Source organism: Cloeon dipterum, chromosome X (genome assembly GCF_949628265.1).
Source record: "Cloeon dipterum chromosome X, ieCloDipt1.1, whole genome shotgun sequence".
NCBI lineage: Eukaryota > Metazoa > Arthropoda > Insecta > Ephemeroptera > Baetidae > Cloeon > Cloeon dipterum.
Genome location: NC_088790.1, coordinates 27,779,602 through 27,801,432, shown reverse-complemented (window position 1 = coordinate 27,801,432; position 21,831 = coordinate 27,779,602). Strand labels below are relative to the sequence as shown.

The 21,831-nt window shown below is 39.4% G+C and overlaps 2 protein-coding genes across 2 annotated transcripts; one reads left to right on the top strand and one right to left on the bottom strand.

Annotated features, from left to right (window-relative positions):
• The first annotated feature begins 3,365 nt into the window (after positions 1–3,365).
• Positions 3,366–14,087, top strand: LOC135946218 (G1/S-specific cyclin-D2-like). Its single transcript, XM_065494344.1, has 4 exons — positions 3,366–3,750; positions 6,674–6,889; positions 10,738–10,897; positions 11,297–14,087. The coding sequence occupies exons 1-4, from the start codon at positions 3,547–3,549 to the stop codon at positions 11,542–11,544; spliced, it is 828 nt and encodes a 275-aa protein (XP_065350416.1). The 5' UTR covers positions 3,366–3,546; the 3' UTR covers positions 11,545–14,087.
• Positions 14,088–15,428: 1,341 nt separating this feature from the next.
• Positions 15,429–21,480, bottom strand: LOC135946912 (uncharacterized). Its single transcript, XM_065495390.1, has 15 exons — positions 21,259–21,480; positions 20,951–21,198; positions 20,686–20,897; positions 20,545–20,627; positions 19,763–20,118; positions 19,584–19,707; positions 19,356–19,523; positions 18,892–19,074; positions 18,688–18,828; positions 18,249–18,630; positions 17,573–17,763; positions 17,397–17,519; positions 17,197–17,342; positions 16,967–17,137; positions 15,429–16,476 (listed from the first exon to the last, which is right to left on the bottom strand). Exons 1-15 carry the CDS (start codon positions 21,460–21,462, stop codon positions 15,570–15,572), a joined length of 3,639 nt encoding a protein of 1,212 aa, XP_065351462.1. The 5' UTR covers positions 21,463–21,480; the 3' UTR covers positions 15,429–15,569.
• Positions 21,481–21,831: the final 351 nt, after the last annotated feature.

Sequence of the window (21,831 nt, the reverse complement as noted above, 5' to 3'; positions counted from 1 at the left end):
ATTCTTGTTCTCAGCTTTTGTCATTCACTAAAAAAATCCACCCCCACGAGCAAGGGGTGTAGTCCCAGCCCCCAACCATGACCTCAGAAACTTATAATTAATTATTTAATTCAATCAAATTAAGTTACATACAACAAAACCACTTGAAATGTGCACAAAGTTGCCCAATTTCCAAACTCCTCGATTTTCAGGGCATTAAAAACACGTCTTTTATTCTTAACTTTGACTCTAATTTTCTCGGAAATGAGGAACAAAACGTACTAGTGATTTTTGTTATAATGTAATTGGCATGGGAACGAGCCACATTTCGGTTATTTTAAATATTTCGGAATTTTATTTTGCTATGCCAGAATATTTTGAAAAATTCGACCTGTATTTAGCGACCTTAACCTTTGACCTACAGGCTTGGTCGTCACAAAGTTATTTGACATAATATGTTTTATTTATAGACACTAATTTTTTCTATTTCTACAATTATCCGAGAATATTCACTTTAAAACTTTGAGTCCCTGTAAAACAGGCAACTGTAGCAATAAATTTTGACCCAATAATTTAGTGTGCGGTAGAGGACTGCTAAGAAAACACCTGGAACAAATTTCGTCGAAATCAGATGACCTAATACTAGCATGGTTCTTTAATTCAATTTCAAAAACCTTTAAGTCTTACTTTTGAAATATGCATTTCCAAACAGAAAGGCATTCATAGCCAGGAATTTTATTTCAAAAATGGGGATTGCTAACAAAATTAATTACATACCACCGTGGTTACAATGTTGCACGGCTTTTCATTTTCAGTATATAAAATAAATAAATGCCTCTGTGCACCTTAAATTTCAAGCGCATTCAAGAAGTTGCTGACCTAGAAGCCATGCAGCAGTTTAATTGGCTCGCATGCAGCGAAAAATCGGACGGGGATCACCTGCAGAATATCAATCGCGTTAATTTGAAATCGCAGCTGAAAATGAGAGCTTGCAATAAAACAATAAATCAATTTTCCAGGGATCCTCAAGGACCTTGCCTTTTTTCAGCGCACATGATTTCGCGTTGCGAATGCAATCGCGGCCTGCCTTTTATTGTTATTCATGAGCGTGCGGCCGCTGCTGCATTTTTATTTATTTATTTATTTATGAACTCGCGAAAACCAGCAGCAGTGATTTTGAATTCCACGCTCTCTCTCTCTCGACTGGTTGGTTGGTTGTGATCATGCTGAAAAACCAGAAATATATATGTGCTTTAAAGGAGCTACAATCGCATTCCTTTACTTCCTTTTTATTTTTAAACTCGTGGCTTTTTTTCCCAAGTGTGTACGTGCAGCATTTAATTGAATAGTTTCGGTGTATATACAGATAAAATCTTTGAGGAAAAATTATTAATGGCGCAAAAAATAATCAATTATTGGAAAGACTGAAAATTATTAATGCTCTTTACTGGTTTTTATTTTATTTTATTTGTGTTCAGCGGCAGTCATTCGTTTTCTGTGATATACAGGCCAGGATCCTTGACGACAATGTATTTTGTTTTGCAGGTTAAGTAAATAATGCTGGTGTATAAGTGTGAAGGATAGCTGCATAAATTTCCACTTAAAAGAACCCAAGGAATGTATAATTGTTCTAAATTTTCCCCTCAGTGATTTAATTTCGCCATTGTTAACAATAATTTTTCATTTCCATTTAGCATATTTGTGGTACTCGAAATTTCATTTAATTTTTTATTTAAGAGTCATTCAGGTTTTTTTTTTAAAGAGGAATGATACTGCAAAAGCCTGGAAAATGCTCGTTGCCAATGCATAAATTCGTCCCTTAGGATTCAGTTAAAGCTTAAATTGATCCACTTGGAAGAAGCACTGTAATTTTTTTGAGAAAATTGGCTGGAAAGTTAGCGTGCTTTTCAAATGGTAAGGGCTGTCTCCTTACTTGAAATCCGATTTAATTTCTAAACCAAGAGTTTCCCCAATAAGTGGCATACACCGCCGTTGGACAGATCTCGACGAGAGGAATCGGAATATGCCAAGAAAATATGTTCAAGCACTGTACATTTTGGAGAAAATTGGCAAAATTTGAATTTTTATTGTAGGAAGATCATTTTTTATTATTGCAAATTGTTGAACAAATTGTTTATCGGTCAATTTGTTAAGGCATCCAACAATTTAAATAATTTTCAATTGTTGCCCAGCATCATTCCACTTTAAATACGTATGATACATGTAGGCAACTGAAAAAAATGCATTAAAATCCTTTTTTTCGATCAAATACTTGTTTAATAATTAGTCTTTTTAATTTATTCGCTTTCATTTTGGAATTTTTCAAATTTTACAGGATAGAAACTATTTTAAAATGGCGTTGTAGAAACGCAAAATAGCCTAAATACACCTAAAATATTCCTTTAAAGGTTTATGTCTCAGTTTTCATTAGATAATAAATATTTTAAGAGACATTTCCTTTGTAAGTACGAGGAGGGAAATATGTAATGTAGATTTATGTCTGCTAAATGGTAGTAATGACTGATTTTTTAATTTTATTTTATTTTAGAACACTCATCTTAAAGACACACACGGATGCAAATTTATTCAGAATAAAATTATAGAAAATTATTAGTGCAATCAGCCCTGTGACATTAATTAAAACTACACTGCTGGTCATGAATGTTTTGTTGGTTTGTGTATAAAATAAAACTATTAAAAGAAAAATGTCCCATAAATATTGAACTTTGCTTTCTATGTAGAAAATCTAGATTAAAATCTTTCACTTTTGCCATTAGACATACATAAATCTGTAATTTTGTAGATCTTTATTCAAGCCCAGGTAAAACCGGAAAAACAATTCATTTCCCCACAAAATCACGGCGAATTTTGCATTAAAATTTCCTATAATTTACAGTCCGAGTCATGATCATTCTGCTCCAGTTCGCACTGTAAAAACGATTTAGTCAAAGTCGTTTCACACCAACGTAATACATAACCAGCGATTTATTTCAACAAAAGAGACATTTCAAATGCTTTTCCTCCCAAGAATGCGACAGAGCATGCAACACTTGATCGAGGAATTCCACCTCCTAAATTCTAAGTAAAATTTTAAGAACATTGTTGCTATGTCAAAGACTGAAAGAGTGGGCAACTGTGCCTTTTCGCATTTTATGTACTTGATCCATCATGTTGGCAGCAGAAATAAGAGGTTGAGGCGCACACACACACTCAAGACCCAAATCTCCGAGTTTGCGCTGTAGAGGGAGGGGATTCGCGAATGTCAATGGAGGGGGCAGCTCTTATGGCGCTCATTCTCAACCGCTGGAAGATACGAACCAGGATTTAAAAGGCAGCGGGCCAGCTGACGCTCTCCTTAGTTACGATTTCGTGTCCTGCACCCGCCACCTTACGAACATCTCGAGCAACAGGCAGGCAGCGGGCAGGAGTCATTCGTTTGACAGCCTGATTGGCCATTGTGTGTCAAAATCGCGAGTGAAAGCCAGCAGCCAGGGCAGCGAGAACAGCGAGTAGGACATGCAAATTGGCTGCTGCAGGGCCCGCTGAGTGTCGCGCGCTGTCCTTGCCATGGCCGACCTGATCTGCCTCGAGAGTTTCACCGAGTCGCGGGCCCGCATGGACCCCGTCATCTTCCACGACCCGCGCATCCTGGAAAACATGCTGGTCAACGAGGAGGCCTCGGTGGTGCCGTGCGACTACTTCGCCACCGTGCAGAAGGACAGCCAGGTCCAGCCCTACATGCGGGCCGACATCGTCACCTGGATGACCGAGGTGGGTCCCACGGACAAAACACGACCGAGCAGGGGCCCTCCCGGGTGGGCCCACATTCCGACATGGCGTCAGGTGGTGGGGGCCGCGCCGACCGCCGTGAGCAGCCTCTTTTTGTCAATGTGCAAGAAGCAAGGCCACCCGCGGGCGCTCCGGGGGCGGCTCGACCCCGTCCGACGGGCCCACTTCCGGACCCCCGCCGGATGACACCCAAGGGGCCCTCTCTGGGGCGCCGTTTAAAAGGACGACAATCGTGCGCCTTTTAATCTTTTTGTGATAATGAACTTAAAATATTATTTGTTTACTCTTCACACACATGTCACGCAATTAAGTTTTTAATTTTGAAGATAAAATTATTTCAAGGCCCCGAATTTTCCCACCGTTTTTTTGAGGGGGTTTTGAATCTTAAACCAGCCCGTTTTTGTGGTTTAGAACACTTTAAAATTGTGACTATTTGCACCTTGAAGAGGTAGAAAAAAATATTTCTTTGCCCTGATTTAAAAAAAGGGTTAACTGATATTTTATGGGTGTTCTCGAATCGAATTTTGACGATTTTATTACAGGGTTCCGAAAAACCCGGGTTTTTTACATTTTGCCCGACCCACCTGGGTTTTATTGGGGGGTAATATGGGCTTTTTGGGGGTTTTCTGGGGTTTTTTCTAATTTGCCCGGGACTTGCCAATTTTTCAATGTGCAAAAATGCAGTACTACCTTTTCAGCGTTAAAAAAACAGCCAAAAAACATTTTTTTTTATTTTCCAGCATTGTTTTATATTTGATACTAAAAATATTGGAGCCTTGGATAAAATAGTGGGCTTTATTGGGTTTTTTAGCCTGGTTAAACCCGATAAATCCGGGTTGGGAAAATTCGGAACCCTGCAATTACTGTGCTCATGACGATTGATAAATAATAATCGATCAAGCCGTAAATATCTTTAACAAATTATTTTGATTTGATATCGTAAATCATCATCCTGTAGATTTAAAGGTTTCCATTGATACATATATCAGACTAAAACCACATCATGATTCCTCACAATTTGTGCAATATCATATTTCCTCAAAAATATTTTATTTATTTCAAATGTCGAGAGCATTTCGAAAGTTTCCCCTCCTGTATGACTCACAAGAATGCTTCCAGAAAATCCTCCCCCGATATTTTTCACACTTGTATATAATGTGTGTCTATAATCCTTAGGTCTTGACGATCATTCAGATAGGCTCAAATTTTCGCCTCTAGAGCGCAACCCATTCACGTCCTGCTTTAAAAGGAACACCGGCCATTCCGGAATTTCTCTGCAACTGGCCGCCGAGGGTATTTTTTTGTCCACGTCACAATGGGGTCGTAAACCTGCCTCTCGGCCACCTGCTGTTCACAAAGCGAACCCTGTGCGCTCGCTTCGAGCCCTACTTTACTTTTTCAAAGCGTTTTGTCACTATAGATGACACATAGCGGCTTCCAATACGTTTTTTCTCAGATCCTAAAGAAACTGTAGTTGCCAATTGTTTATTTTTTGGAAGCTGGCCTCGACGCCGAGGTACTTGAACCTTGGTGGAAAATATTATTTATTGGTCTCCTGGGTTTTGGAATTTTTCTTTTTCCTTTCGTGCGTTGAATTCCCAGGCGTTCCAGTATTTTTTTAGTTAAACTTGCCTGAAAGAAGATTAAATTGACAGATTGACCTGTGTAATAGGTTCTTTACAATAATGCTCGTAAGTGATCTATCTAAGCCGTGACCAGATGGATTTATCAGATTTGGGAATTTTCTATTTGATAAACTAATGGTATTTTGTCATTCGGTTAGTATTATTTACTCAAGATTTTCATGGCTGATTACAGTTCTTCTTGTGCCTCTCATGAAAGGAATTTTCCTTTTTTAAAGGTCGTTAAATAATTTACAACGTTTAAATGGCTGACAGAAAAATCGATTTTTTTCCCTCGGAGCTCTGCAGCTCGACTCAATCTTGACAGAAATTATCTTGTAAAATAAAAAAATCATTCCTTGCAAAAAAAATTAAAATTCCTTCTTAAATTTGCCTTGAAATTTTTGCTCGTGGATTTTCTCAGCGTATATTGTTGCAATCGGAAAATCATTTAAATAGATAGACGGGGTTTTTAATATTAATAAAGCCGATTACAAAATGCAGCCAGTGAACATGATTGGGCAACTTTAAACAGATCCCAATTCGATACTGATTTTGCAAATAATCCTGGAAGGTGTACGTTTATTTAAGTCGTGTCTTTGACGAAATTTCTGAGCACACCAATCGATTCTTGATGGTCGAATTAGGTAATGTGGATATTTTTGCCTACCGAAAGGTCCAGCGCGACGTGCGTAGCACAATTTGAACTTTTTATTACCGCCAAAAATATGAACCTTCATGCGAGAACTGCGCATGCGTCAGGGCTGGTGTGGCCGAGAAAAGTGTCACGTCAGCCGCTAGCAGCCGGCGATTGGCGTGTGCCAGCTCTGACGCATGCGCAGTTCTCGCATGAAGGTTCATATTTTTGGCGGTAATAAAAAGTTCAAATTGTGCCACGCACGTCGCGCTGGTCCTTTTGGTAGGCTAAAATAGCCACATTTCCTAATTCGACCCTCAAGAATCGATTGGTGTGCTCAGAAACTTCGTCAAAGACGGTCTTTAAGAGATATTTTTGTACTCTTAAACAAAATTGAGTTTGTTCCTTTAACCAACCAATTTTTCTCTCTTGTTTATTAATTCTTTTGTCTGTGTGGATACATGGGAAATTCTGCCGTACATTTTTTAATTTTGGAGATTTTTTTACACAAGTCCCAACGAAGAAACTCAGCCGTACATTTCAAATGTCTATTTTCTCCAAATTGCATTTATTAATTCTATCAATTTTAAATTTCGAGTTATTTTCTCTGGCTTATTATTAAGAACATCATTTTTATTTTCTTCAGGTGTGTGACGAGCTGAACTGCGACACGCACGTGCTGCCCCTGGCCGTGAAGCTGATGGACATGACGCTGACCAAGACGCCCGTGCAGGTGACCGAGCTGCAGTTGCTGGGCGCCACTTGCATGCACATCGCCTCCAAGCTGCGCAGCACCAGGATCATGTCCACCAACCAGTGCTCCTTTTACGCCGACCACAGCTTCACCTCCAGGGCTGTCAATGTGAGTGGTCAAAGCAAGGGTCTCTGTGTGCGAGAGAGGAAAGAAAAGAGTCAGTGCTTCTTTTTCCTTGTCCATTATCAGCGCTTTCGGTTCAGAACAGGCTCTCGACAATCGGAGTTTTCTTTCTTGAGAGAAAATAAAAAATGAAAACAGTTGATTAGCAAAGACGTCATTGCTGAAGTATTCCGCTGCCTGCATGAGTTAAACTTCCTTCCTGCTCAGTTGAACTTTAAAATAAGTACATATCGCATTATTTGTTTGAAGAGGAAAGGGCAGACACTTAACGTTTCGATTTAAAAATTAATTCACCAGTTGCATAAACCCTAAGTGTTCGAAGCCGCCAACAGATGGCGCCACCGTAGGCTTTCAATTTTAAGGCACTTCCGCTGCGATTTCAGACTCAATCTAGCTACTGTGCATTCTTTAATTAATTTGCTATTTTTTGACGTGCTGAAAACCAAAATCGGTTCAGCCAATCGCCGTAGAATCGTGAAAAACTATTTTTTGAAATAAAAAAATCTTTTCCAACGTTTCTACGGCGAATGGCTGAACCGATTTTGCTTTTCAGCACGTCAAAAAAAGCAAATTAATTAAAAAAAATCAAAATAGCTAGATTGAGTCTGAAATCGCAGCGGAAATGCCTTAAAACCGCTTAAAACAAAATTTGGTCTGTGGTTGCGCCATCTGTTGGCGGCTTCAATAACTAAGGGTTTATGCAACTGGTCAATTCATTGAATATTAAAATTTAAAATATTTTTTAATTGGAACTCAAGACGGTTTCACTTCTTAATAAATTTAAATGTTTAATTTCTCAATTTCAATTTGACTCAAAAGATTGCGTAAGCTCGTGAAAGCATTATTTCGTTCGTGCGGCGGAAAAAGGTCCAATCTACTTGCTACATTTTAGAAAAAGTCCTACAGACGGTTAAATGGTCGGAACTCGATTCTGAGCATAGTCATCTGATCAGCGTGACGTCAGCTTCAATTATTTGAGCCCCATGATGAGAAAAGTGAGTTCAGACAATTTTTCCATTGGTGAAAAAGTCCATTAGACTTTCTCTGCTTAGTGGCAAGTTGGAGATTGGATTTTTCCGCAGCATAAACTATTTTTTGTATCTATTTAATTGATGATGTGGGTCCAGGGTTCGTAAATTTTGCAAAGCAAAAAAATGCACCACTTTTTTGCGCAAAAAAACAGCTGATCAAATTACCAGATTTGGTTTTTTCCGCAATTTCCGAATTTAACCCCGAAAAGGTCACTTTTTGCGCCAAAATAAGTTAGAAATTTCGGAAAATTACGATCAGTTTTAGAAATTTCCGTCTTTTGGTGAAACCAGTGGTATTTTTACTGATTTTTAAAAATCCCTATTTTTAGTCATCCATCGTGATTTTTTATTTCTATTAAAAATGCATGTTTTCGGATAAATGTGCAAAATTACAGACAAACCCCGCAAAAAATCAGTGTTTTTGCATTGCAGTGAGTGGGGTTTTCCCGAAAAAATGCGGGTTTTTTTGCTAACTCTGCAATGATATGCTTTTTTGTTCACATTTTTAATTTAAAACAATTTATTTAAGCCCAGATTAATTTTTGGGGAAACATCCTTTAAAAGCTTCAAAGTCCTGATAAAATATTTTAATTTCCATATAACCGTATAAAAACTCCATGCCTACATTCTTGTTAATTCTTGCAGCTATTTTCACTTTTTAAAACATTTGACTATCACTATGCAGAGTCGCCATTTTTTTATTAATAATTTGGCACGTGCAAAATTCCCGTGTGTACAAAAATTTCGCTATTCAGAATTCTCACTTCCAGCTTCCTTTACATATTTATTTCAGTCACGTTTGTCGATCAGCTGCTAATCGTTCCTTTCCTGTGCAATTGCAAATAATTGCGACAAGTTTAGCGTTTGTGCAAATTTTATGCGGGCCGAGGATGATGATTATTTGCATGTTAGGCGGAAAGCGGAGACGCTAGAGTCGGTTAGTGGAGTTATTCGGGCCCAAGGTCGGTCGAACCTGATTCGCGCCCAACCCATGCGATTCTCTCGCTTGCACCTCCGATCACGAAGCGAGCAACCCTAGTAACACACACACACGCGCGCGCGCTAAAGCATTGTGTTCCGGCCGCTCGTTCGCTCGCTCAGTGGCTCGCCTGACTAGATTTTGTCTGGCCGCGCTGCTGGACCGACCGGTCGGCCGGCGGCTTCAAAGGAAAGCTAATCTGAGAGGAAAGCGGTGAAATTAGAGACCTGCAGAAATATCGTAAATCTGTCGGCGATGCGTTCGTTCCCAGGCTCGCCAAACGGCGCGGACAATATGTCGCTCGCTTTCAACAGTGAAAAGTTCGGTTGCTAAACTGATCTGAATATTTTTTCCCGTTGCCGAGCAAACTATCAACTCGCGTGGACGGTTACGGTTATTCCAAAGCATTTGTGCTATATTTTTTAAAATAGTTCGCCCAGTGACCTATTTAACTGGAACTGTTAAACAAATCGATCCCAGGCTTGCAGAAAACAACATTATTTTCTTTGATATTAATGCAATATTTGAAAGGAAACAGGGTTTTTTCGCCATGTTTTTTTTTACCAATTATTGCGCAAGAATTGCAAGAAATGAATTAATTCCATTTTTCTTCCGTAAAAATCTAAAATTTCAGGGAGTGCTCAAAATTTCCTCGACTGCAAATAGTTTCTTTTAAATTGCCATTTCGCTGCCTCAATTTCCCCAAAAATTTATATCTGACAATTTTTAAAGTCGAGGTCGTGAGCTAATAATTAGAAACTGGTAAAAATTAAAATTAAAAACGCATTTTACCTCCGCACTGCATTTTTTAAATTCGGATTTTTTGCAACTCTGAACGGAAAATTGTTATTTTTCACAATTTTGAGTATTTCCCCCTTTTCCTTACAATGAGATTGTATTTTTCAGCACCAAAATTTGGTTTTATCGATTTTCTGAAAAATAAATTCCGTTAACATTCATTCTTTCCGTCTCATATTGTACAAAAATTGTCATTTTAAGTCTTAAGTGAAAAATGTGGGGGGTTAAATTAGGAATAACTTTTAATTTTTACTGTATCCCCTTCCTAAATTCTAGTGGTTTCGCAATTTTGCTAATTTTAACATGGCTACGATCCCTGCCCTTGTTCAAATTTAACAAATTTAAGAATTCTTAAATTGGAATTCTGGCTCTAGGAGTGCATTTTCCTTTTTTTTTTTAATAAAAAACGGTTCTCTCCCCGTTGTCAACGTTTGTATAGCTGTCATTATGCTTTGGCTCAAATTTGCCACTTGTTCGTGAAATAATTTTTTTTAAATACCTTTAACAAAGACAAATTATTGCTTATTTGCAATTATTGCGAGTTGTAATTTGAAGTACGTCTCTATAACTGTTCAGCGAAATCAAAAGAAGAAAAAAGCAAAGATGCAGGAAATATCTTAAAACCAGATATATTTCAGCAAAATTTAAATACGCGCCCGGTCCCTGCTAAAATAAAAATGAGCCCAAGATTTTGGAATTTGGAAAAAAATATGAAGCAATGGTGAAGACATACACCAACACTATCCGTTTAATTTGGGATAGTAATAAACTAATCAATTATTTTATACACAACAAAATGAATTTAATGCATCTTTCATTCCTCTCATAAAAATGTTGCTTGGTGAAACTCTGATGATTAAGGCCTGAAAAAGGGCTGATTTTTTGTTATGCGAATTTCAAGGATATGATTTTTTTGTTGTCACCAGATTATCAAATTTCGTCTAATTTTTGTGAGCTTTTATTCCATATATTTTGTTACTGCTTAATTCAAGCTCAAACTGATATTCAAATTTAATCTGTTTCAGCTGTGCGAGATCATAATTCTGTCCAGCCTGAAGTGGAAAACGTCCTTCCTGACTGCCGCAGACTTCTTGGAACACATTTTGGCTCGGATGACGCTGCCGCGCGGCGAGAGCAACATCATCAGAAAGCACTCGCATGCAATTTTGCAGTACTGCAGTCCCAGTGAGTTCTCCTTTCTTGGCGACGCAAATTGGAAACCTAATAATTGCGTTGTTCGGTTTATCCTTATCTTGGAGTAATTCATATTTCACCCACTTTAACGGATTCAAAGCCCCAAACAAACCTGAGGGATTTTTTTTTTAATTATTCTCATTAAGTCTAATTCGACCCATTGATCGATTTTTGTCCTTGAAACTATATAATCTACAAACCAATTAATCTAATTTTTATTTTTTTTAATCTATTTAAATTGCGTTTGTCAAATTCAGGGCTAGATTTTCATAAGGCTTTTGAGTTCCTGGAATGAGGTGTAAGGTCAAATGTTTTCGGGACAAACTTAAAAATCCAGTTTTAGTTTAATCTCGACGATTTTCGGTTTATAGATTCTCCAACTCATTTCAGATACCGAGACCGCGTTCATGAAGCCGTCGGTGTTGGGCAGCGGCGCCATCGTGGCCGCCATCGACAGACTGAACGGCAAGGAGGAGTCGAAGCGGGCGCTGCGGCAGGTGTGCAACCTGACGCACCACAAGCCCGAGGAAATCCTGCGTGTGGTGCGTCTGCTGCCGTCGCGGGCTAGTCAGGAGGACAAGCAGCTGGCCACGTGCAGCACGCCGACGGACGTGCAGGACATCAACCTGGACGATTGACTGCGTGCTGCCAACCAGCCTGTCTGCCGTAGAATATTTTTCGATACCGCTTTCAAGAAATTTCCCTCGTATCCTTTTAGCAGTGCGCGGCGGACGATCGAATGAACTCGAGTGATTTTGTATAAGTTTTTTAGATTGCGTCGATTTACATCAAACTTATGCAGCGATTTTAAGTGATTTATAAGTGTAAGTAATTGGCTAGATTCGAGCCCATGCTTCTTTTTACTAACAGCAAACTCGGTCACTTGTAAATAATACGACCGAATTTGTTCTGTTGCGTACAAAGTGGAATTTACGATTGAAGAGAGAAGTACGGAAAATCCTAGCTAAAAAAGGCCAGAAAATATTGATTAAGATTTCTCGCCAGTGCTAATGATATACCATCGTAATATCTTAACTGGCAGTATCTCAGAGGTAAACATTAAATTTTTATTTATCAAGTGATTAAAATCGGGGGATCAGGGTGTTCGGCCTGTAGTGTGAATTCGGCAGAACGTGCCAGCTGAGAAATTCCAGTTTCTGCGTTCTTAAAACGAAAATTGGTTCGGCTATCGTGTCGAAACTAATTTTTATTTCGGTCTCAGCATAATTATGAAACTTTCCTACATCTAGATGTAAAGTAGAAGTATTGAAACCGGATTTGGAGCTGAGAATGTCTAGAATTGTAAATGTATGGCAGTTTCTATCAAGAATTTACGCGATTGGCGTTCAGTTCTGCTACCAAACATTTGAAACTTTTGCCAATTTCCTGTGTTTTCCAGGCCAATGCTGCCTGTAAATTTGAAAATGCTAATATTCTCGATTAGTTTTTCGAGTTCTTTTAATTTAAAACACAGATTACATGCAGGAATGGCTTTCAATTTTAAGGGGTAACCCTGAACGCTGACATTAACTAATTTAATGTGTATGGCCGATACTAAATTTAAAATAAATTAAGGTCCCACCAGCATGTGCCTTCTGAGTTTGTATTAATTATTGAAATGTGCTCTGGACCATTTAAGGTTTAGTAATTCCAAGGAGTAAATCTTCCAACAATATTACTTGTACATCGAAACCTATAGTTTAAGCATTATAAGGAAATTCTTAGGGTTCATCGTTTTAGTTTTTGGCGAAATCATTGAATTTTCGTTCTATTCAACGAGTTTAGAAATTTAACCAGGGGAAAAATTAAATTTTGATGCTAATTTTCGTTCAATCATTACCATTTTTACAGTTACGAGATTATCAATTGATGAGTGGATTTTTTTGTTATTTTCCTGAACTTTGGTAATTGTAAATTAATGCTCCATAATTTAAAAACTTACTGAACTGAACATCAGGTCATGTAGCTCCATTTTAGTTATTGGAAAAAATCTTTTAAATAGTTAACTGTCTGGAAGAAAATTTCGGTCAATATGTAATAAGTGGTAAATTTCATAAGATTTCAGAATTGTTGATTTTTTGCACAACGGTTAACAATCAAAGACCTACAAACACAAAGCCCAGGAAATATTTAAGATTTTTTAGTGTCAAATATGGCCCATCGATTGATTTGTCTAATAAGAATCACATTACAACTGAATAGAGCGAAAACTGTATTTTTAAATCGATTTTGAAAACATTGTCACTTTATTTGGGAGTTCCATAATTCGCTGAAATCGTTGAATAGAAAAACATTTATCACATTAACGCCAGAAGCCAAAACTTCAAACTTGAAGAAATTCCTTATTAGAAAATAAAGCGCCCCTGGAAAATCCCGAGTGGAAAAAAGTGCTTCCAGTTCTCACAATATCGCAAGCCGGTGCCTAGATTTATTTACTGCGTAGAGTTAGGATGACCAGTAAACAATAAGTCCGTCAGCTTACCTCAGAGTTGTGGAGGCCTGCTGATTTTGATGCATTTAATTAAACTGGTAGCTCCATTTTTCTGGTGATTCCCGATGTGTGTGCGCGCAGGAGCAGGGTGATTTGAGATTGGACTGAATGCATTTCGAACTGGTGCCTTAATTAATTCAGATCTGTGTTTTCGAGTAGACAACAAGTTATTATTCAGAATGGTGCATATTTATAAGATAGACGGATTACGGCGACGGAGACTTTTAAAACCAAGTGTGATATCGGTAATGAGTAGAGTTCCATAATATATTTTTGAATGTAAAGCACATTATTTCCAATCGAATACGACTTACTTACTTTTTAAGCAAGGCAGGCCTCCCTTTAGTTACTTTTCTAATTAATTAATAAATTACTTATTATTAATGAGTTTCAATCAGACCCTGTTTTTTAGCAAGTGTGAGTTGCCAGAGATAGTTTGCTCACTTCACTGCTGTACAAAGAGACCCTCTAGAATTTTAGTTCAGTACTTAACAATTGGGAAAGTCGAAAATAAGAGCAGTTTAGGTTTAAGACGTTGAGTTTGTCCTGGCAGAAGTTTTTTAAAATCTGCATCTGTTATAAATGAGCACTTGAGAAGATTTTATCATTCATTCAAGAGGATTTAACATTGAACAGTTCTTGTGTTATGTTGTAAGGAGATTTTAATAATAAAAACTATTTTAAATTTTACTTTTGCTTGCTTTCATTAATAGTCCTAAGAATGGTTTCCCCCAAAATTAACAAATGACCGCCCTTTTGAGACCCACCACTGTATTTAAAAAGAAATTTTTGCTTTTAATAAAAATGGAACCCTTCCAATTTACTCTTAGCATCCTGTATCATCCTGCAGGCGCGGGCCATTTTTGTGCTGCAGGCACAGGGGTCATTTTTTTGGTCCAACGGGAGGGGTCATTTTTTGGTCCAACGGGAGGGGTCATTTTTTGGTCCAGCGGGAGGGGTCATTTTTTGGTCCAACGGGAGGGGTCATTTTTTGGTCCAACGGGAGGGGTCATTTTTTTGGTCCAACGGGAGGGGTCATTTTTTTGGTGCAACGGGAGGGGTCATTTTTTTTGGTGCAACGGGAGGGGTCATTTTTTGGTCCAACGGGAGGGGTCATTTTTTTGGTCCAGCGGGAGGGGTCATTTTTTGGTCCAGCGGGAGGGGTCATTTTTTGGTCCAACGGGAGGGGTCATTTTTTTGTGCAACGGGAGGGGTCATTTTTTGGTCCAACGGGAGGGGTCATTTTTTGGTCCAGCGGGAGGGGTCATTTTTTTGGTCCAGCGGGAGGGGTCATTTTTTGGTCCAACGGGAGGGGTCATTTTTTTTGGTCCAACGGGAGGGGTCATTTTTTTGGTCCAACGGGAGGGGTCATTTTTTGGTCCAACGGGAGGGGTCATTTTTTTGGTCCAGCGGGAGGGGTCATGTTTTGGTCCAACGGGAGGGGTCATTTTTTGGTGCTAGCAGGAGGGTCTGTTTTTGATGGAAGCGTGTGGATTAGAAAAGTACGAAAAAATCAATAATTCCGTTTAAGTCAAACATTGCTTGCTACAAATACGAAAATAAATCTATTGGCAGTTAAAAAGCTTTGACGGACAAAAGTGCAAAATCTTGATTTTTTTTCGTCTAATATGATTCGTGATTTCAGTGCTATATATAAAATTATAATTTTAACAGATTGAGCCATTTTTAGAGAGACGCATCAAAATCCTCCACACTTTGAGAGTAATTATTACAGTGCATTATAACATGTGATGTAGCTTAACTTTTGTTGCTTCTTATTTCGAACCCGAATAAGTTTTCATACCGCGTATTTGCTTTTCAATTTAGTCATTTATGCTAAATGTTTCTGATTTTTAGTGATAAAATAAACTTTACAATTATTCTTGCACCTTAAGACGCAATATTATTTTAACCGCGTCTTTCCTGGTTTCGTCTCAATGGCACACGTAACTCCAAACTGGACGTTCTTTAATGACATTCTGCAAATAAATATCGCATATTTTTCATTCAAATAAAACCCATCTATTAGTATTGAGCCAAGTACACGATTGCTTTATTATAAATTTTATACAATAATCGTTTCAATTGATATTTCTTTATATTTCAATATAGTTAAGTGTTACCACGCTTAGCATATACATATATATTATTTAACATATGAATATCAGTTTATCAAAGTAATTTCTTATTCCTGGTGTAGTTTCTAGGCGGCTCGTGTATCGCCGTCTGTATGGCGTCATCGAAGAGTTTGCTTCTGGCCAATGTGCGGCAACTGTCAATTGCATCTTGCTGGGGCTGATTTTGGTTTTCATCCTCAAACTTGTCAGGTTTGTGTTCTGAGGGTGGCATGATTCGGGGATGCTTCTTCTTTTTCGCCTTGATCTGTCCGTCCTGAAGGTCTTTAGAGCCAGGCAACAGCCTCGGTTTCTTAGCTTCAAAATATTCAATGCCGCCCTTGACAGACTGATTGAACCTGTGCCCCGAAGCGGGCTTGCTTCTGGACCTGCTCCTGTCTGCATTGCTGCGACCCTCATTGTCATTACTTGCGTGCATGACTCGACGGCTGTGCATGGTACGATCTTCGCCCTCTTGAGAGGAGACATGGAACACCTTGATGATCATGTCCACTCCACCAAAGACAGACGCAATTTCTCTCCTGATGACGTTCCAGTCAAAACGATCCTTGCCACAGCAGATCCTTGGCATGCCAAGCCGGTTGATGCGCAACCCCTCGCACAACCGCCGCAGTTCATTCAGACAACACCGAATGTCCTTCAGCCGTGGTGTGCAGGACCTTGATTTCTTCTTGGTCACCAAGCAGAAGATGAAGCGGCCATGGCAGTTGAGGTGAGCCACTTGGCCAACTTTCTTGCGCTGTTGTAAGAGCTGCTTGTGTCCACCAAACTTTTCCTTGAACTGCACGGCAATTCCTCCACCCATGTAAAAATCCTCGGCCACGCAGTGCACCAGCGAGTACGGACACGTGAACAGGTCACCAGACAGTTCAAGAAGACGCAGCTGGCCCTCAGTCGATGGCTTTTGTTTCTCCTCTGTCGGTGCGACCTCTTGCGCCTCAATGCTGCAAAGCATGCAGAGAAAAACTTAATAGTTGCTAGACACAAAACACATTGGACAGAGAGGATAGGGCTATACTATTTAGACATTTTAAATCAGCATGCGCGGGTCTTAAACATTTCATCGTAACTAATGTAAACATCTCCACAGCCAGAGAAAAAAAATGAATATTAATTCGTTACTCCTACACAATAATATTGTTTAGCTTTTTATAATAGGTTGATTTTTAATTTAGTGAGATTTAAAAATATTTAAGATGTAATTTAAAGGGTTCTTTGTAAATTGTTCGGTCGATTTGAAAGATTTTAATATTTAGCACTAAACCACAAGCAGAACCATAAAGAATGACACCTCTTTATGCTATCCATTCAAGAGTGGCCGTTTAATCACAATTAGAAAAATCTTAATTATAGTTTTTCAGGAACCCCTTACACCAATGCGCCCGACTAGAGAAAAATTGTGATGGTATCTCAACCCCTATATCCCCTGCTAACCTGCTTTTCTCTTGACTGAAGTGTTCATCAAGGTCCATAGCCAGGTCGAAATGCTGCTCACTGCTGGCTTCAGTCACGTTGCCCTCGTCGCCTTTGTGCTCCTGCACTCGGACTGAGAAGCGTGAAGCGTCGTGCACATGTGACACTTCTTGCACCTTCACCTCACTAAATCTGAAGAGAACATTTTTAGTTAATTCACACATTACATCGGTTTAACTCTTTTATAATACTTTGGTAAATCAGCAGCTGGAATGTCAGTATGATCCAGAACGTGTCTGTCAGCACACAAGTTCAATTTGGCACAAGCGCCGAAAGCACACACTTTGGGACTCAATGGACTCAGGCTTTTCTCCTGTTCCTTTCTCTTTCTGATCATCTGCGATTGAAAATTGCAATTTCTAATAGATTTTAGCTTAAAACAACCACGTACCTCCGCTTTCATGCTCACTTGCTCGGGAATAGGGGCGCCCGCTCTTTCCTGGAAGTCGGCGAGAGCCAAAATGCACTTCTCATCGCAATCCACGTCCACAAAGATGTGAACCTCAGGTCCTTTCTGATTTTCAAAATAATAATTACAAAACCGACTCTAAATTTCCAATTTTTTACCTTCTGCTTCCGTGCAATTGAGTCGAACAAGGAGGACATGCGCAGGAAGTAGGCATAATCGGATTCAGGGACAGAGTAATGGAGTAGGATGCCAGCATCAGAAATGGCCAGCGAGGGCAGAACGTCATCGCTGGCAACTAGAACTGGGCCTTTACCGCCAGCTGACAGATCGACCCACTTCTTCTTCAGGGCTGCAAAGAATGAGGCAAACAACAGCCTTTCAACTGATGTACAATGTGCGTTTGTCACAGCGCAAAAAATTCACTGAACTAATGGTAAGTGACATACTGCAGTCGTTTGTGTTAAATTAATTTACATTGATTAATATTTTAACTGTAAGAAATTATAAGTTTACTATTTGTAAGCCATTGGATTTAAAATAAACTATAAAAATTCAATACAATCCTATTTTAAATAAAAATTACACCAGAAATCTTGTATTAATTTTTTTTAGTTGTCATTTTTTATTAAACATTTAACTTTCAAATTGATTCGAAAGAAAATGGAATTTAAACTTAAATTTTGGGGCATACTATGCGCAGAGGCATGTATTGCTCCAAGATTGTGGATTCAAAGCAATTGACTTGTGAAACTTGCGTTAGAAATAAAATTAACCTATCCTCTGGTCTTCCGCCTAAATGAAAAAAGGGGTCGACAAAGGAACCTCTAAACACACCTGAAATTTTTCCCATCTCTTCTCCATTTACAGCTACAATCAAATTGGCGCATGCAGCCTGCAGCGCGGCGCCCAGTTGCGAAGCGGTCTCATTTTCCCCGCAGCAGATTAGGATGTTGGCCTTTCCACGCCTCTCCCTGACAAAGTTGACCACCTGGTGCATTCTGCTGTCGCCAGACACCACTGTGATCATGGGCTGGACTTTACCAAACATGAGCAGCTCAAAGCCAGCAGACACTACAGTCACTGGCTTGTTGAGACATGTGTCGGTGGCCCATTTTTCTAGCATTGGATGCCACTTGCGCGCCGTGAGCACCAGCTGGATGTCCTTTTGATTCTCTCTATTTCTCATCTCCTGACACATGTTGAGGATCTCCTCCACCTGCGATAACAGGAACACATCGTTTAGGGCTCAACTGAAATTACGATTTTTTATCACCTCTTCTTTGCATTTCTCGATCAATATATCTGCATCATCCAAGACAACAATGCTCAGTTTTGTCAAATCAATTGACTTGTTCAGGCTTTTAAACACACCAGGTGTTGTCACCAGCACGTGACAACCATTGAACAATTCCAGCTAGAACATCGAAAATGATGATTATAAAAATTGGAAAATGATAGCCATGCAGGAAAGTATTACAGCAGCGCTACTTGGATCCTGTTCGCCATTATTTCTCAAGATGATATTCACTCTTGAATCAGGTTTAGGCCCGTTTGCAAAATTGTTTGTCACCACAAGATGCTTCAGGTCGGCCTCAAGACCTTCAGCCTTCATGCCGGATGAGCAAAGAACCAAAGCAATAGGCCCGCAGAGAACTTGTTCCTGAAATAGTTAACAAGTTAGATGATTACATTCAAGGTTTAACTCAAATGAAAGAATCAAATCTGGCCAAAAGCTAACACAGCTACAGTAAACATCAGGCAGGTTGAAGTGATTAATTAAACTGAAGATTACATTTATTTCTAAATTATTAACTTAATTTTTCGTCATCACTAAAAAAACCTTTCAATGCCAATTATTCTAGTTTCCGACACACCCAATAAAATTCATCAAAACTTCACAGCATTCTAAAACTGATAACTAATGGATTGGATACGCACTACCTTGACTGTGGATTGATCCAGAAGTATGCTGGCCAGTGGGGCTAAGAAGCCCATAGTCTTGCCAGTGTCAAGTGCCCCAACAGCAACCATGCTTCTTCCTCTGCAGATTGATGGCCACATGTACTTCTGAATGTTGGTTGGAGTCACAAAGCCAGCCTTCTCTAACACCTGAAAAACAACGCAAGTGTGATACATCAAGAGGTTCAGGAGGAGGGGGGAATGACTGACCCTAATAATGTCGGTAAGAAAGGGCGCAGAGGTGAGCAGGGTCAGTGGCTTCTCCGGGTGGAAATTCATCACCATAACAGGCAAATGCGGATTCTTCATGTTGATAAGAAGATTGCTCAGCCTCCTGGAACCACATAATATATAAATTTAAACATATATTTTTTTGATTATGCGACTACTTTTCAGCTGATTCACTGTCGTCGCCTAATTTCATGTCAGATAACTGCTTAGACAATTGCGATTCATCAATGTTCATGGGAAGTTGTTCCGCCTCCCTATTCTTCCTCGCCTTAGAAGCACTCCAGATGTCAGATTCGCCGCTCTTAAAATTCTGAGATTCACTTTGGTTGTTGGAATACGCCTGGAGATGAGCAGCCCTTAATCGCTGCTGTTCTCCAGAGCTATTTATTGTAACTGGATTGGTTGCGTTAGGAGAACTTGGCATTTCAGAGTGCTGCACAGCTCCGTTGCTGATCAAACGCTTTTCTCCATTTATGTGTAAATTGGCGATGCTTTCATTGACCTGAGGTGATGCCTGGAAACATTGATGAATAGTAAAATGAGCTCCAGTTGAAAGTCGTTTCCTTAATACAGCAATAATAATTAATAGACGCTGTGGCAGCGACTTGTGCCACTATTTGCACGTGGCAGCGAGCGGCAAACAACAGGCAAGGAAAGAATTGAACCAGCGCTGATAATTTACTCTGCCAAGGAGTTAACTGATTTTTGAGTTATTAGGCAATTTGTCATGTTCTGGTTTTGTGCAGGTTGCCTATCTTTCAGCTTTAGCGTGTCTTAAATTTTACTCACAGGAAATAACTTTGAATTTTGTTGTTTAAAAAACATTCTATCTCTTGTTCCTGACCTTTCTCATGAATCATTGAGAAATTGAAAACTGATATGAAAACCTCCCGCAGGTTATCAATCATTTAAGTAGCGACAAATAGATATAAAATCATACAGGCGGGAAGACTGGAATGATGTCAGGTCCTAGAAATCCTTCCCTCAAGTCTGCAATCGCGACAACTGCTTCCACCACAAGTTCTATGAAAAAAAAATCTAATTATTATATAGCCTGTGCATACAATCTGACGAATTTTACCGTTGTGGAACTGCTCGCTGTCAGAGATTGCATACTGACATTGTGTGAGGTATTTTGAAAGGGACACCATCCTCACATTGTTTTCGATGTACAGAAACACATCTCCGATGGCGTGCATCAGCTGTCCCTGATTCCAAGAAAAATTGCAAGGACCCTTTCTAAGCAAGCCTTGCACCTTGTTCTTCGCGGCAAGTACCCAGTTGTTGCTCTTTCTACAATTGCAACAAGTTAAAAAACATTATACTCAAACAGTATCATTTCAGACCTCAAAACGTGCTTTTTCGTACTCTCATCAAATTGGAGTTCTGCTGGGATGATTCCCCGCAGTTGGAAGAGATAGGCCTGAGGCCACATTTTCAGTGCCCAGGCCGGCAAAGGGTGCATCACCCGCACATCTGACAGGTAGTTCCCATAGTCCACGAGGAACACCTTGGCCGTCAGCAAATCATGCTCAATCTCACACACTCTGGCGCGCACCCATTCTTTCCTCTCAGGATGCTCCACGGCGACAAGCTGAGCAGGAGCAAAAATTAGCAAAGTTATATCTGAAAAATGTACCATCAAATTCCTTACACATCCAAGTGTTGTTGGGAATAATGGAGCAGGTTCAGCATCGCGAAAAGCGCTGGTCAGTTTCGTTTCAAGGGCAATCAAATCTTGGTTATCTCTGCACGACTTGCACCCCCAAAAGAGAGCAGGGTTCAAAATTTCTCCAACACTGATGGAGAAGTTGGTCAGGGAGTCTCTGTACTGCGCCATGCCTTTATCTTCATGCATCCATTTAGCTTGCAGTTCTGTTAGTGGCTGAAAATTTGAATTTTCATCACAATTTTATCCACTACAGAGTAATGTAATGTAAATATGCATTACACATTACATAATAACATATTTATCATGCATAGTTACATAATATGTTTTATGTACGAGTGAACACATTGAATATGAATAAATCAACGCGCTTCTAATTAGCCAGAGAATTATAAATTACATACATTACATACATACTGTGTGTGCGTGTGCATATCAAACAATGAAATCGTTCTGGTCCCGGCAAAAGGTAAAATTGCGCAACTTTCAACAACCAACGCGAATTTCCTTGTTGCAAGAAAAGGTCAACAATCAATTCGACAGTGAAAATTTGGGTGT